The 14,533-nt window shown below is 38.5% G+C and overlaps 1 protein-coding gene and 1 long non-coding RNA gene across 3 annotated transcripts; both read right to left on the bottom strand.

Moving 5' to 3' along the window:
* Positions 1–1,684: 1,684 nt before the first annotated feature.
* On the bottom strand, positions 1,685–4,924 carry LOC118161564. The gene is made up of 2 exons (XR_004748086.1): positions 2,723–4,924; positions 1,685–2,086 (listed from the first exon to the last, which is right to left on the bottom strand). It is a non-coding gene; the product is annotated as an uncharacterized LOC118161564 (long non-coding RNA).
* A 178-nt stretch (positions 4,925–5,102) lies between these two features.
* On the bottom strand, positions 5,103–12,865 carry LOC118161554 (sulfotransferase 1C1-like). Of its 2 annotated transcripts, none has more exons than XM_035317043.1 (8): positions 12,761–12,865; positions 12,099–12,276; positions 10,296–10,433; positions 9,464–9,561; positions 9,057–9,183; positions 7,734–7,828; positions 7,367–7,547; positions 5,103–5,181 (listed from the first exon to the last, which is right to left on the bottom strand). In XM_035317043.1, the coding sequence occupies exons 2-8, from the start codon at positions 12,268–12,270 to the stop codon at positions 5,135–5,137; spliced, it is 858 nt and encodes a 285-aa protein (XP_035172934.1). In that variant the 5' UTR covers positions 12,271–12,276; positions 12,761–12,865; the 3' UTR covers positions 5,103–5,134. The 2 variants fall into 2 exon arrangements, with proteins under 2 accessions (XP_035172934.1, XP_035172925.1); XM_035317034.1 differs by lacking the exon at positions 5,103–5,181 and adding an exon at positions 6,844–7,205.
* Between the last annotated feature and the right edge of the window lie 1,668 nt (positions 12,866–14,533).

Here is a 14,533-nt window from a genome sequence, read left to right as displayed (position 1 = left end):
GTTGGTACAGACGTACACGTGTACACACACCTATACACACATGTACATCCATATATACATATATATGCACCAGGACAAATAATAGAAGCCAGTTACTAAGGCTTAAAGTTCACTGTTTTCAATTAGGAGCCCTTTTCCTTCACGGCTGGCTGGGGGGAGTGATGCCCACCGTTGTTTTCAAACTGCACGCCTTTCTTACTGTAGTCATGCAAGCACGTCCGGTAATGCTTGAAGTGTTTTTCCTGAGAAGTAATTGATTTTTAATGAGAAGTAGCTTGGGAGAAGAGTTTAGGCACTTAGTTCTATTTACAATTCACCAGGTAGATATTGGATGGCACTGAATTAATCGCGGTGCCGTGAGAGAACGGCTAGTGTTTTTGTAAAAAACAATTACGTTAGGCAGAATGCTGTTCTCACAAGAATAATTTGCATTTTTCCAGGTCTTCCTATTGTCATTCTTCTTGTAAAATTCAAATGACAAATGGTGACTAAAGGCAGAAAGGTTGTTTGTGTATACCTCCAAAAGCATTTCCTTGTGTTTTTTTTTTTCCTTTTTTTTTTTTTTTTTTTTTTTTTCTCCCTGATGCATTCACCATACATAATGTATCTTTATTGTATATTGTAACATAAGCAGGCAAGCAATTGTGGCAGGAGCAGACGGTTCCTTGTTGCAGAATCATAGAATGATCTAGGTTGGAAGAGACCTCCATTCCAAGATCACCGGGTCCAACCTCTGACCTAACACTAACAAGTCCTCCACTAAACCATATCACTGAGCTCTACATCTAAATCTTGTTCTCACAGAGGTTGCTGGCCAAGAACAGATCTCCATAACCAAACCACCAGAAGCTGCTTTTCCACAGCCTCCATCCTTACACTCCTCAGAAGTCCCACTCTTTCCTCAGCCACTTTGGGACGCTCTGAACTGGGTACCCAGGCCTGTGGTGCCACAGCCTAGGGTGGGGGTCTCATGAAACTTCAAGAAAAGCCTTTCTGGAGAGAGTCCTTGCCAAAACATCTTGTGGCCATAGCATTTGATCCTAAACTGTGCCATAGTGCGCAGCTCAGTCCTTCCAGGTCCGTCTCTGACTGAAGGTGGGTGTCTGGAGGGAACATTAGAGAAAAGCTTGGCTGGTTTTTTTTTTTTTGAAAACCCCAGAGAAAGCAACATTTCTGTAAATGCATTCCTGCCTTCTATGCTCTGAAACTATGTGTTATGATCGAACTCTTGGGTCATCTCCTGACTATGCGGAAAATGATTTTGGAGATTGGCCAAGGCAGATACTCAAAGGTTTTTCTGATCTCTTTGTACTGAAGAGACTGAACTACTGGCACACTCATCACAGGCTGTCTGACACCACCTGTTTCTAGCTGGAGGCACTCAGCCCCTGACTGGGCTCCCTGCTCCTGTGGGGTATTTGTTTTTCAGGCCAATTTTCACTCTGCCCTTCATTTTGTGCAAGAGGTCTTAGCTGCATTTGGCAAATAAAATAGTCTGGACGGTCTTTCCTTTGGGGCCGAAATTGCAACAGCAGTTGCGAAGCATCCTGTATAGGGAGTAGCAGCAGAATAAAATAGCTGTTCCTAGAATAAACGGAAGAAAAAAAATGGGGATTTTGACTGTTGACTGTTTCAATTTGTTACAACCAAATATTTCTTATAGTGAAGCTGCTTCATATTTCTTGGGGAAAATGCTGATTCATACCTGCAATAGTCTTACATAATTTTCTTGAACAGATTGTGAATCTTATCTTATCTATCTAGAAGGAGCCAGTAAAATTACATCTATGCAGCTAATTTGACCAGTTAAGTGAGAAAAACAAGAATAATTTATGTGTTCTGTGTATTCTGTAATTTTATTATCTTTGTAAAGATAATTAGTTCTCATTTTTTTAAAATAGCGTTGTTTATGTAAAACAAGATTGCCAGGAGGTTTATGAGATGTGTTGAGGCAGAGGATAACAAACTTTAACTCCTGCTTTCATTGAAAGGCCAAGTTCCACAGGCCTGTGGTTGGTTATTCCACTAAAGCAGTGTATAGATGTTTGTTCAGTAGCATTGGAATTATTAGACCTGCAGGAAAGTTCTAAAGAGAACAAAATGAGAAAATTACTGTAATTTTGCACCTGAGGAATGTTTCCAGCTTACAGAGCTAATGCTTTAAATATTTGGCTCTGTAGAATCTGCCTTTCCAGCCAGTTCTGTGGATCACAAACTTTCCTTTGTGAACCACTCCAGGCAAGCTAACTTTCTTGCTTTGAGTTACTTCTGTGGCTTCTGTACATGCAAAATTAGTATAAAGGAAGGCAGGGTATGAATTTACAGTCTGTTAACTATTCACTCCTGTTTGGCAACTTAAAGTATTCTGCCCTGTGCAAATGAACCATAAATTCTTTGGCCATATTGACGTGGGTTTGGGTTTAGCAGGTTCCCACTGTAGTGGAATTGTAGACTGCAGGTACAGTGAAAAATTAAAGAGGGTGTGAAGGGGGAGGCTTTTCTGAATGCTTGTAAGATGCAGGGACAGTACTGACCTTTGTATTTATCTCTATACTACTTTATGTGTGAAGGGTTTTGTTAGGTATTTAATAAAAAATAAAAAGTTTATATAGCTCTTAATTCTGCTCTGAAATTGCAGGAGATGGGAGGTGCAGAGTTCTATTACTAAACTGCAAAGCCCACCAAGCCTGTTTAAAGGTTAGCATTAAACAAGGAAACTAACATTTTGTTTGAGCACCTGGGGCTGGGTCTGGCTGTAGAAGACTGTTCCATTGTTGACCGAACATGAAAGCTCTTCAAAATGCAAACAGAAATACTAGCAAATATAGATCACTGTGGGTTATCGGCATAATAACAGGTTATTGTGAATCAAGAGGCACAATTTTAACTTTTTTAAAAATAAATTACTTTCCTAATTTTTGATGTCCAGCCTGAGACCTTACCTATACCTGCATTGCCCCTGCCAGAGAAGGACCCTGAGTGGCCTGCTTTTGGCATAATCCCGGTGTCTCCACGATTGGGTTAGATGTGCATAATTTAGCTGTGAGCTTTCACACAGTCTGAGCTCACACTGCTTATAAATACCAACTGCCCTTGCAGCAGCTTGTGCTGAGGCCCTTCTTGAAAATGATCCAAGACTGATTTGCCTCTTCAGTATTAACCATGGGACACTGCTGCATGACGACATTCCTGGTCCACCTACACAGTGCCTAAGTCTGTGCTTGGTATCCAGCCTAAGCCCATGGCTTCAGGCCTGGAGGCTTGGTTTGGTTGCATCCTACGAGTACGGAGGGCTTGACTTTCTCTCTCATTGTGCTTCTAGTCTCCCTCTCCTAGAGCCTGCACTGAGCCAGGGCTTGCATGAATCATCAAAGACAGCAGGGGAGTGGAAGCTTCAATCCAGGCTTGAAATACAATGTTAGCAAACCTCTGGAAAATTCCAGAATTAATCATTAACCTTGTTGTAAAGATAAGGTTCCTTCTGAACGTGTTGACATAAATCATTATAAAAAAAATTATATTGTGTATGTTATAGGCTTAGATACCCTTATCCTATAAAGACAGGGCAAGTGGTATAAAAACTACTCTCTGTCAATGGTCAGTTTCCTACTGGATAAACAATAGCTTTCAATCCAAGCATGAAGCAAATCATCTGCAGTACAATTAGTGGAATGTAAAGCAGTATTCCTCTGTCTTTGAATGCTAGCTAAGAAGATGGAACAGCTTGCTTCTCTGCCTCTAATTTGTTTGTTTGTTTGCTTGCTTGCGTATTTATTTTTAAGCTTGGTGCTTCTCCCATTCTGCTTTGTAGATGGATGCCTTCCACCTGAGAGTAAAATGGCTCTCCTAGTTCCTAAAGACAGTCATAGTACAGTGAGATCATGACTACCCTAGAATTCATATAGCAATACCTGGCAAAAACTATCAAAGCAGGAACCTTCATTCATTCCAGCAAAGAGGATTTGTTCTGATAGTACAGAGCTACAAAGCAGACACATGCAAACAGCATGGATTAATGGACGCTGATTTTCAGTCATTTGTTAGAGATTAATAACAAAGTTTCTTGGCTATTAAAACTCTGCAGGTACGCTTTCGTAGAAGACACAAGCAGCACTGAAGAAGTTGCTGTGGGGTTGCATTCAGCTAAACTAACACAAGTCCTATTTAAACTGACATAGAAGTTGCACCTCTGTAGAAAAGTCAGTAAAACCATACTTCTGGGTAACTGGACAAAAATAAAGCACCAGTGTATGTTCAGGGCATACATCTGACTGGAGCTCTGTACAGATTTCTATCACCACAGTAAACAGAGGGTTACTTGTTTGCACCAAAAACTTGACAGTAGTTCAGGTTGACATGAAATATTTTAGTTAAACGTACAATCTCCTTCTGCTGATGCTCATCAATTTACAGTATCAAAATATCAACATATATTAAGCTTCTTACACCTTAAGTCACTATTAGTAAACAGTCTCTGTATAATACATCATTTAAAGCTCTTCTGTAATAACATCTGACAAACATAAAGATAGGTAAGTTAAAGGCACTCTGGATATAGGCACCCTCCAGTTATCTACCCAGAAGCATGCACACATCTCTGTTGTGATACTGTCATAATAGACAACAAAACACTGGTTTTCAGGCCGACTGGGGGTTGCATGCAACCTATTAACCCTTCTTCCAAACTTTTCCAGTAACTACAGATCCACTTATTGTCACTTATAACAATTCATTGTTCTGTGTAGTTTTACAGAGAATTAATATTCAATTAATAACATATTACAAATTATGACTGAATCCACAGGCTGATCTGTCTCAGCTGTGCTGGCTTAAGAGGGCATAAAAGGCAGAGACACCCCACTTTTCTATTCCCAGGCCAGCTATATTTTGTCATAAAGGTTAATACTTCTGTCTTTGAATTTATATATATGTATACACGTACACACCACACACACACACACACACATAACATATATAAGGATAATATCAATGGGATAAGGAAAGACCGTTTTTATTTACCCACGCATCTAGTAGTTGTTTCCCCTCTTTTCTTTTCTTTTTTTTTTTTTTCTTTTTTCTTTTTTCTTTTTTCTTTTTTTTTTCCTTTATTGCATTCTCTGACCTGTGTTACTTTTTATCTGTTTTTCAGAGCAGCTGAATTCCAGTTGGGTGAAGGTTTACCTAAGGAAGAGAGAACAAAGGTGACTTAGCCAATATAACTCAAGCCTCTATCGCCCTTACCCTGCCGCAGTCACCTTCAGCATTTTTGTCCTTCTAATAGATGGAGAGATTTCAAAGGAGGAGCAAATAGGTCATCTATGTATGTGACCTTTTGTACAGCTCAACTTCTAAAATGTCACCCAGCTACTGAGTTAAGCATTTTTTCCATTTACTGATGGCTCCCATGACCCTGAAGGAGGATTAGATTGACAAACAGCTGACTCATGTAATTTCATGGAGTGACCCAAGAGAATGAAAAAATGCCATAGAACAGGCAACGCCTTTTCCTCGTTCTGGTGACGGTAAGTTAATAATGAACAAAAACTAGAGAAGCCACAGGAAGCTTCCCAGGCTCATATTTAGTTGTGCTGCAAACAGCAGCACCTCCGCCAGATGACTTTTTCTCAGGTAGTTGGTTTATGGAGACATCTTTTTTATGGAGGCAGGAATCTCCATTCACCTAAAGCCCTCCCAATACCTACATCTGCACTTGTATAGCAAGTGCCTGCTTCTAGGTTCAGTGTTTCCTGCATTTTTTAAGGGAAACTCATAGGATTGGGAGCTGACAATGTAACTTCCACATTTAATGAGAAGCCTTTTGTTTGTTTCCAAACTTGATATTGGTGCCCTTTAGAGAACTGCATTCAATTTAGATATTTAGATTAAATCGCCAGCCTGAAATGGTCTGTGCGTGCTGGCAGTTGCTGCTATTATTAAATCCCTGGAACCTTCCACAGACCAAAGACAAAATACCCCCATCAAACATTTTTGTGTTTAGCTATAGAGACTAAACCAGAATTTTCCTTCAGCTGTGGCAGTCTATGTAGTTTTCCCTCTGACATTCGGAATGCAAATGCAGTTCAACAGGAACTCTTCAGAAGTGTATTGGTAACAGTTGTCTATGGTAAGAAAGGGCTGTAGATTGTTTAAATTAATTTCCTACCAAAGGATGGCTATAGCGCTAATACTAAGGTATTATATGATAATATTGACCAGGCCCTGTTGCAACTAAAAGTCCTCATTGGGCTGTTTGCATATTTCATCAAGGGAAGAGCAAAGAAAAGGAGGAGGTGGTAACGAAACATTTGATGGATGCATTTGCAAAGGTGGAGAAGAGGCAAGTATATGCTGCAGTGACTCTTGTCCTGCTTCATACCAACTTTCAGGATTTTCCAAATGTTTACAGAAGTTGATGATATCCATTTCAAAAGGCAACAGTGGCAAGAGCTTCTTGTCTTGACGCAGTAAAGACAACTACCTCCACAGATGGGTTACAGATAAACTATAACCCTATATAGCTATTTAGCCAGTTTTGTCAATGGAATTAATGGTTTTGGAAATGTTGCTTTCGTCTCAATGGCATTTATGATGTCCAGCTTAAAGCAAGGAAAAAAAAATAGATTTTTTTTTACTTTCTGCAATTCTGTTGCTCTGTTTATACTTGACCATCTTTTGAAATTGTTTATTGTTATTTATTGGTAAATGTTTGTACAGCATGGGAATGACATATAATGCCCACACCTTGCACACTCTTTTAACACTTTTTTTTTCCTAATTTCTCATTTGAAATTGCCAGGTTGATTTTAAAATGCCAGCTGCAGTTTAACAAAGACACAAACTCAAAACATGTCTGAAATATTTTAGTTAATGCTAAAAGTTACTGTCGGAGGGTTGAATGACAAGTTCCAGAGAGGGATTATTTTCTTCACATAGACCAGTCTAAACTTTCTAATAAGTTGGGCACTCTCATCATAATGAAAAATCAGTGGTATGTGAAAGAAAGATATTGAAATATTAGGGACACAAGGAAAAGCAAAATACATAAAATGGAAAGGCTGGTAGATCATAAAGAATAACTCCCATTACTAATAATCACAGTTCCACACGGAAAACAAGGGATGTATCAGCCATTTTCTTGTTATAATCCTCATCAAATTTCTTATTCTGTGCCACAGTGAAATAATTCTTCCAGTCCCCGACGACTCCTATGGAAAAAAAAAAATAAAAGAAGAAAAATATTTTACAGATATTTCTAGAAGCCCATTAACCACGACTTACTAGAGAATTGTAATTGAAAGGAAGGATTATTTCAAGGCAGAATTACAACCAGGAAGAGTGAGTTGATACCAGTAATAAACCTCAGTACCTTTTCTCATGAATGGGGAAACTGAGTGATCCATTAATCCCACAAAATCCTTAGTGTAGTTTGCCATGGGATTTTCCTTCATTATCTCAAATGAGGTGTTATGGATTATCTTGTTAAGAACCCCCTGTTCCAAGTCCTTCTCCATAAACTTCATAATCTTCTGAATTTCTCTCTTTGGATTCTGCAGAGAGAAGAAAATGGGATAAGATACAGAGCCAAGAAAAGGAAGGAAATCACAGTGTTAATATCGCAGTTGTTGCTGGGGTGAGAAGTCTGGTGTAGCTAATATTATAATAGACAACAATTGAGTGTAGATAATATCTGCTGAACTTTCAGGTTCCAAGCAAATCTCACATTCAGTCTTTACCTCCTTCATATCTTCATAGAAGAGGTAGAGAATACGGTGCTTGTCTTTTGCCTTCCACCATCCTTTCACATGGTCATACCAGGAGCCCCAAAGCACTGAAAAAGGAGAAGAGCAGCAGCAGTTATAAATGCCTGATCTGTCTTTAGGCACTCACATATCCTCCATAACCAGTGTCTGGGTGTTTCCTAGCTGGTTTTGAATCACTGGGGCCATGACTGCTCTGCCATGAGTGCTCTGTACTGAACGCAGTATTCATGCTATTAATCCCTCAGGCATATGGATGCTCAGAGCAGGATTGATGTCTGACTGCAGATGCTTACATCTGAATGGAAAATCTAGGCTGACATTTTGATGGGCAGAAACAGAGATTTCCAGAATGTGACTCATTTGGTTGACTGGACAAAACTGCTTTTAATTTGCCCTGCTTTCAGCAGGGGCTTGGACCAGATGGATACCAAAGGCCCCTTCCCACCTGCACTATTCTGTGCTCCTAACTGGTTTAACTATTTAGTGTGCTATCAAAAGTGCCTGTTTCTCTCCAGCAAGTACTGAGATGACTAGCTCAGACAGAGGGTCCTATATTCTGAATGTCTGCACTGGGACGGAGGGCTCACAAGCTCAACCTGTCAAACACAAGACACAAGGTCTCATTTAGAAAAGAGACTCTCATGCTGGTCCAGACAGTGGTGTTTCTAGGCCTACATGGTGGCAAAAAAAAAAGGACCTATGGAAGTTTTACTTCATTTACAAAATGAAGACTGTCATCCAAATGACCAGGTTTTTATTTCTTGGATATCAGCATCTCTTTTAGAAGAGGAAGATTCAGTTTCTGGGGTTGTCTGTCCTTAGCTAGATGACCGGCTTTGTTCAGATGCCTGATTTTTAGACAGGTGAATTGAGGTAAAAAAAAACCCTCTTAGCTCAAATTCATATTGCACAAACTATACAAAATTAAATTTTACATTCATGCGTGTCACATTAGAATACAGCCATTGAGATGCTGTTCCTTCCCAGCTGTCTTCCAAGAAGGTTTCTTTTAAACTTACAGAGAGAAGAGATTACCTTAAAATTATCATATATGTTTTTGAATGATAGTGGAATAAAAAGCAGCAATTGTTTTTCAAAATGTGAGTTTAAAGATAGGATTCACCTTTTCGGTACTATAAAACCCTCTGAATGAAGATACTACTAAAACACCTCTAGTGGATATTCTTCCACAGAGTGTCAGCACTGGATTTCAAACTGTAGCTGAAATAGATAAATCGCTGTCGTGCATTTTTAAAAGGAACAAAATCTCTTATACAACTGATTGCAGTTCATCACCTTTTCCAGCCATGAATTTCTCCATGAACTCTTCCATGGTTCCTGGGTCAGGAAGTGCTTTATTCATTCTGTGGAAATGGTAGTATGACACCAGGTTGTCTTTTGCATTTCTCGCCACATAGATTATCTTTATCGGATATGAAAATGAGAGAGAGAAAAAAAAAGAGAGAGAAATATGAGCTTACGCATGACTGTAACATAGATATTGAGACTCTCCTGAGAGAAAACTGCAAGAGAGACTCATGTAACTCAGTCTTCTTTAGTTTCCTACAGACATTGCACAATAAAGGGAGGATAGCTGAGGAGACCTTTAGTTTTCACAAAGACTCTGGAAACCATTTTGAGTCCTGTTTTATATCACTTTCTTTCCAGTTGAAGTAGACAGAGTCCTACCTCTTCAACCTTACCTTACAGTTTTGTTCCCAGAAGGAGGGAGGTACCATCTGCACAGGAAGATGAGTTTTCATTGTTCGTGGAGAAGGCATAGCTTCAGCTAACTCCAAGCCTACGGAATAATGTTTTATGAGAACTGAGCTGTTCTTTAAATTCTGCTAGCACTTCTTTGCTACTCTCATAGGAGGGATTTTGACTGACTTCTTGAAAGCAACTGGGTAGCAGTGTAACATAGAAAACTTTGCATGAGCACCTTCAGTGCTTCTGGAGGATTTTACCTATGTATTCAAGAAGAAAAGGGAGAGCATTAGTTCATATCTTCACTTTGCTTTCTTGGGCCCATGTCTAAGCCGTGCATCCCAAGGGATAATGATGAATACTAATTTGTGCTTACCCACCCAATGCTTTTCCTTCACAATATTTAGTAGTCTCCTTTTTCTTTGCAAGTAAGAGGTGTTTATTTTGTTATTTTGCTTTTTGTTTTTGTTTGTTTCCCCTAGGATATGAGAATAACAGAGTAGCTGACTAGACTTTCTGGATAGCATGTAAAGAGAAGCTGGGAGAATGATGGTTGAAGTTCCAATTGTATGCAGAGTAGATTGTGAGTAGTTCTGGATACATGGGAATCCATGAGAATATCTGGGGATATGTTATTCCCCCCCCCCCAACTTTAAACGTCTGTCACGACCTGTTAAACCAGCTGAACTGTGCCCTGATGCGTGACATAGCGCATAGTGCAGGGGCAGAGAAAGTGGGACCTTCCCCCCGAAAAATGTGGCATCAGTTCTGGATGTTTCCTTTGCTTCATTTTGTCTAAAATACAAACTTATTTTCTTTGATATTCACCTGAATACCCATTAGGTGAAGGCTCTGGCATACACCATTCAAGGAAAGGATGGCGTCTGTAAGTACTGGCACGTCTACACTTCTCAATGTCTCCGTTTTGTTGAATCATATCCACTATCTCCTGTGTCCACGTGGTACCTGAAAACATCAATGTTTAGATATTTCTCTCAGGGAGAGATGAGAGTCTCCTCTGCTAAAGAACTGAAAGCCAGAAGGATGGACACCATTTCAAAGAATGAATGAACAGCACAGCACAGGATTGACAAAATGTAAAGAGATGATAATGGAGAAAAAAAAATACATACTAGGAATGCAAAGGTAGTTTCCAAAGACCTGTTTCAGAGAATCTGTTTTGGACAGGTTTATTCTTGCCAGCAGAAAAACCCTCCACTATTACTCCAGTAATGAGGAAAGCTCTGAGATAAACTCACATAATACAATTTGGAGACTGTAGTGCTTGAAGAGTGAAATTCACATACCCCAATTTTCATCCCTCAAAAAAATCAGCTAATACAACTTCTTGTTTTCAAAATTTGAATGAAAGAAATAAATACCTGAACTTTCAAAGAGTAAAAATTTCATACAGTTTGACTCTATGAAATACAGTCATTTAAAAATGTTGCAGTACTTTCAGTGTTCCTGCTTGAAATGATTTAATGTAGTTCAGCACAACATTTCACTTCATCTGCCTGTGCTAATACAACATCTTGTAAGAGATACAGAATTGTGTCCCTTGGGCTCCTTTTTCCCCTATAGCTGTGGTCACTGGATTAACTACATCTCGTCTCAGGTACTGTGTTAGGCCATCTAGGGAACAGACTAAGGGATGTCCTAGAAAGCAATGTGGGCAGAAAACTCAGTCCTTAATAAGATGCTTGAAGTGTGCAGCTCTGGCAGATAGAAAGTAATGTCAAATGGACTCCTAACTTTATTTCTTCTCAGTTCAATGGCTGGGATATTTAAATTCAGGCTGATTGCATGTCTCTGCTTTCAGTATACCCAAAATAAGTTAAAAGCTTTCAGAAAAATCTATTTTTTCCTACCTCCAAAAGTAATGAATTTTCAGTAATAAGTTTTTTTTCCTCTGCTGGAAAAAACACTTCAGAATTTTTGCTAGTTCAACTCATTATTTTTTTATGATCATCAAATGTTACCCAGTCTGTTCTTGAATCCTATAAACTGTACATGTTTTTGTTCATCCAAGATTAATATTGGATGCTTGTTACTCATTGTTTTCCTTTATATAAATATAAAGAGCCTAATGAAGAAGAGAAATATTAATGAGTTGTGTCCAATTAATAAATAAAAATAAAAATACCAAATAGCTAAGATTAATGGTGGGTATTTTAATGGCTGAAATTATTAAGTGAATTTGGTTATTTCTTTAAAATAAGTAACCCTTTCCAGGTATCAGTACTGTTTTACACCAAGTCATTTGCCATATTCATAATACAATTCATACTAGAACGGTTTGTATTATTTCTTAGTAAATGATGATTTTTACCAAGCTTTCTTAAATCTTGTAAAAGTTCTATAGTACATGAATATGTATGTATATAATCTAAATCAAATGAAATATGTAATTAGACTTTGATGGTGTGAACTTCAATAGTAATACACTGATATTATTTCTGCCAAAGAAGTCAAAAGTAGCTCACCACATCTGGCAGAGTTTCACATCTTTAAAATATAAGTCTATTTTGGGATTAAACAAACATCAGTCACAATAGAAAAATATAATTTTCCATTCCAATAGTAAGAACTATCCCAAACTTTTCTATTCTATTTCCTCTACTCACAAACCTGCTTTTGCGTAGGTTGCAATGAGAAGATCATCAGGTCTGGCTTTGAAGTTCCACACTTGATCCCATATGCTATATATTGGTTTTGTTAAGAGAATACCTTCCAATTCACACAGCTCAGTTTGAATCATTTTATCTTCCAGATGCAATTTTTCCATTTTATCCAGGGCCATTGCGTGCTGCATGAGGAATGAAAGGCTTGGGAATTAATGTCTGCTCTGAAAAAAATACCCAAATTTACTCACCCATTCTCAGGTTCTCTTTTACTGAATGAATTCCATATCCTCTGATTTCTTTGCCTATGATTTGACCTATCTGGGTCCATATTTAGGCTCCTTAAATCTGGATCTATCTTTAAGAAATGCTTGGCATATTGCTGTTGGTAACTCTCAGCATCTTTAAAAAACACTCCATTTACTCAGATACAGAAAGAGAAAAAAAATACATTCTTTTTAGCTTTAAATATTGTAGCAAACATATTTGTGTAAAATGCTGACTGTAAGTTGGTGGCCTTTGAAAGGCAAGAAAAAGTCACCAGGGATGTGATTCAAAAGAGAACAGAGCCTAAAAGCTCCCACTGAAGTCAGCACATAGGACCCAACCCTTCTTTCTTAAAGAAGAAGAACAGGAACTCCTGATAGCATCTTTTGGTCTCATACTCACAAAAAGTATTTGCAAGGCTTTTCCGTGTTTTGTTCCTGGAGCTTTTCACTCTTAGGATTCTTTGCTGAATTTGTTGCAGATGAATACCTGAAACAGATAGATGATTAACTAAAGGTTGTTATACATTAATTATTCAAATTGATCTAGTTAAATCTAGTGCTGATCTTGCAGTTTTCCACCGATTAGTTACGGTTTTCAGGATTTCTCTTGGGGAATATTTTAGCCATAAACTTCAGAGCTCCAGAATCTGGTCAGAGGAAAGTTCTGCTTAAGAGGAGGCTACACAAATAATCTCAATTACAAATATCAGTCAGAAAAGACAAAAGTCAGATTTCATTCTCAACAGCAAACATTGCAAAAATATTTCCCTTAATTTTCTTATTTACTCACACCTGTTTTCACATAGATTCTGCTGAGCAGAGCAAGAGGTTGGATTGGTGTCTGGGCACTTACCCAAGAAATTAAAAAAAAAGAAAAAGGAGAAAGAATCTTGGCAGAGAATTTCTCATGCTTGAATGCTCTTCAGTCCTGGGCTGTATTGATGACTGTGCACCTGCTTAGATCTTCAGGCAGAAGTAGGATGAAAGCTTGGGTGGAGTTTCTGTTCTCCTATGAGTGTAAGGAGAGCAAAGGAAGAAATACAACACCAAACAACCCCAACATTTTTTTTTTTTTTTCCTGGCTTAGTTTATGAACTACATTTTAATCCTGTGAAGGAAAACTATTTTGAACTCTCATGTAAAGTATGATCCTTTGCTGGCAACAACATTAGATGTTGGCTAGTACCTCCAGGAAGATTATTTTAACATGTCTGTGTTGTTGTCAATTGTCATGGAATAATTTATGTTTTTCCTAATGTTTAATCTAAGTTTCTAGAATAGTTTATTATTCACTAACACCGAAGATCAACAGAACTGAGTGAATTGAAAGAAACTTGGTTCATTTTTCACTGTGTACTGCACAATGCTCATTTAATAGATGCCCAGGGGTCAGTTTCATTGCTGGGACAAGTTGTTTTTGATGTAGAGAGTTTTCTAGACAGGCTTACTTTTCAACTAGCATGCCTAGGGAATTTGGGATCACTGCACATGAGGTAATGTTTCTTAATCAAATTTAAGTCCCTGCTTATCAGTATATGAGGTTCTGGGAGAAAAATGGCATGCCCCATATCAGCCATAAACAGCACAGTAACACTGGCTGCCAAAAGACTGCCAATGTCAGTTTTATATCTAGTTCCCTGAAATGTTTGAATGCATTGGGAAAAGCTGTCCTTTTTCTGAGGCAAAATGTAGGTCACTCCAACTGAACTCAAGCAAGTTTGAATGGAAAACTATTTTGAGACAACATTGTTTCCAGGCATCGCTTCTGTGTTCCACTGAAGGCATGCAAGCACTGTGAGGCCTCAAGCTCCTGTTTGCTCATCCTTTGGGTGGCCCCGCAACATTTTTATCCATAAAATCTTTGTTATCTCATTTTTAAAAGATAATTTATACATCCCAATCAAAGGAGGATGTGGCCATCCTTGCACAAATCAGACCCTTGTGTGGTGGGCTAATCAGCAATCCACCCCTCAGTCCACATTCAGTTTGCCCTTCCCAGAGATTTTATAAGTTACAGGTTACATTAGTGAATTGGGCTTTTGTACAAAGCCCAGCAGAGCCGACTTGGACTGTTCAAGATTGCCGTTTCCTCAAATATAATGCTTTATATAGGCTCCCAGTACAGAGGAGTACATAGTAAAACTATGCAGGTAAAAGAATAAGGACAGGAAGA

This window comes from Oxyura jamaicensis, chromosome 1, assembly GCF_011077185.1.
Source record: "Oxyura jamaicensis isolate SHBP4307 breed ruddy duck chromosome 1, BPBGC_Ojam_1.0, whole genome shotgun sequence".
NCBI classification, from domain to species: domain Eukaryota; kingdom Metazoa; phylum Chordata; class Aves; order Anseriformes; family Anatidae; genus Oxyura; species Oxyura jamaicensis.
The sequence above is the reverse complement of the archived record's forward strand: the minus strand, read 5'-3'. Positions and strand labels throughout refer to the sequence as shown.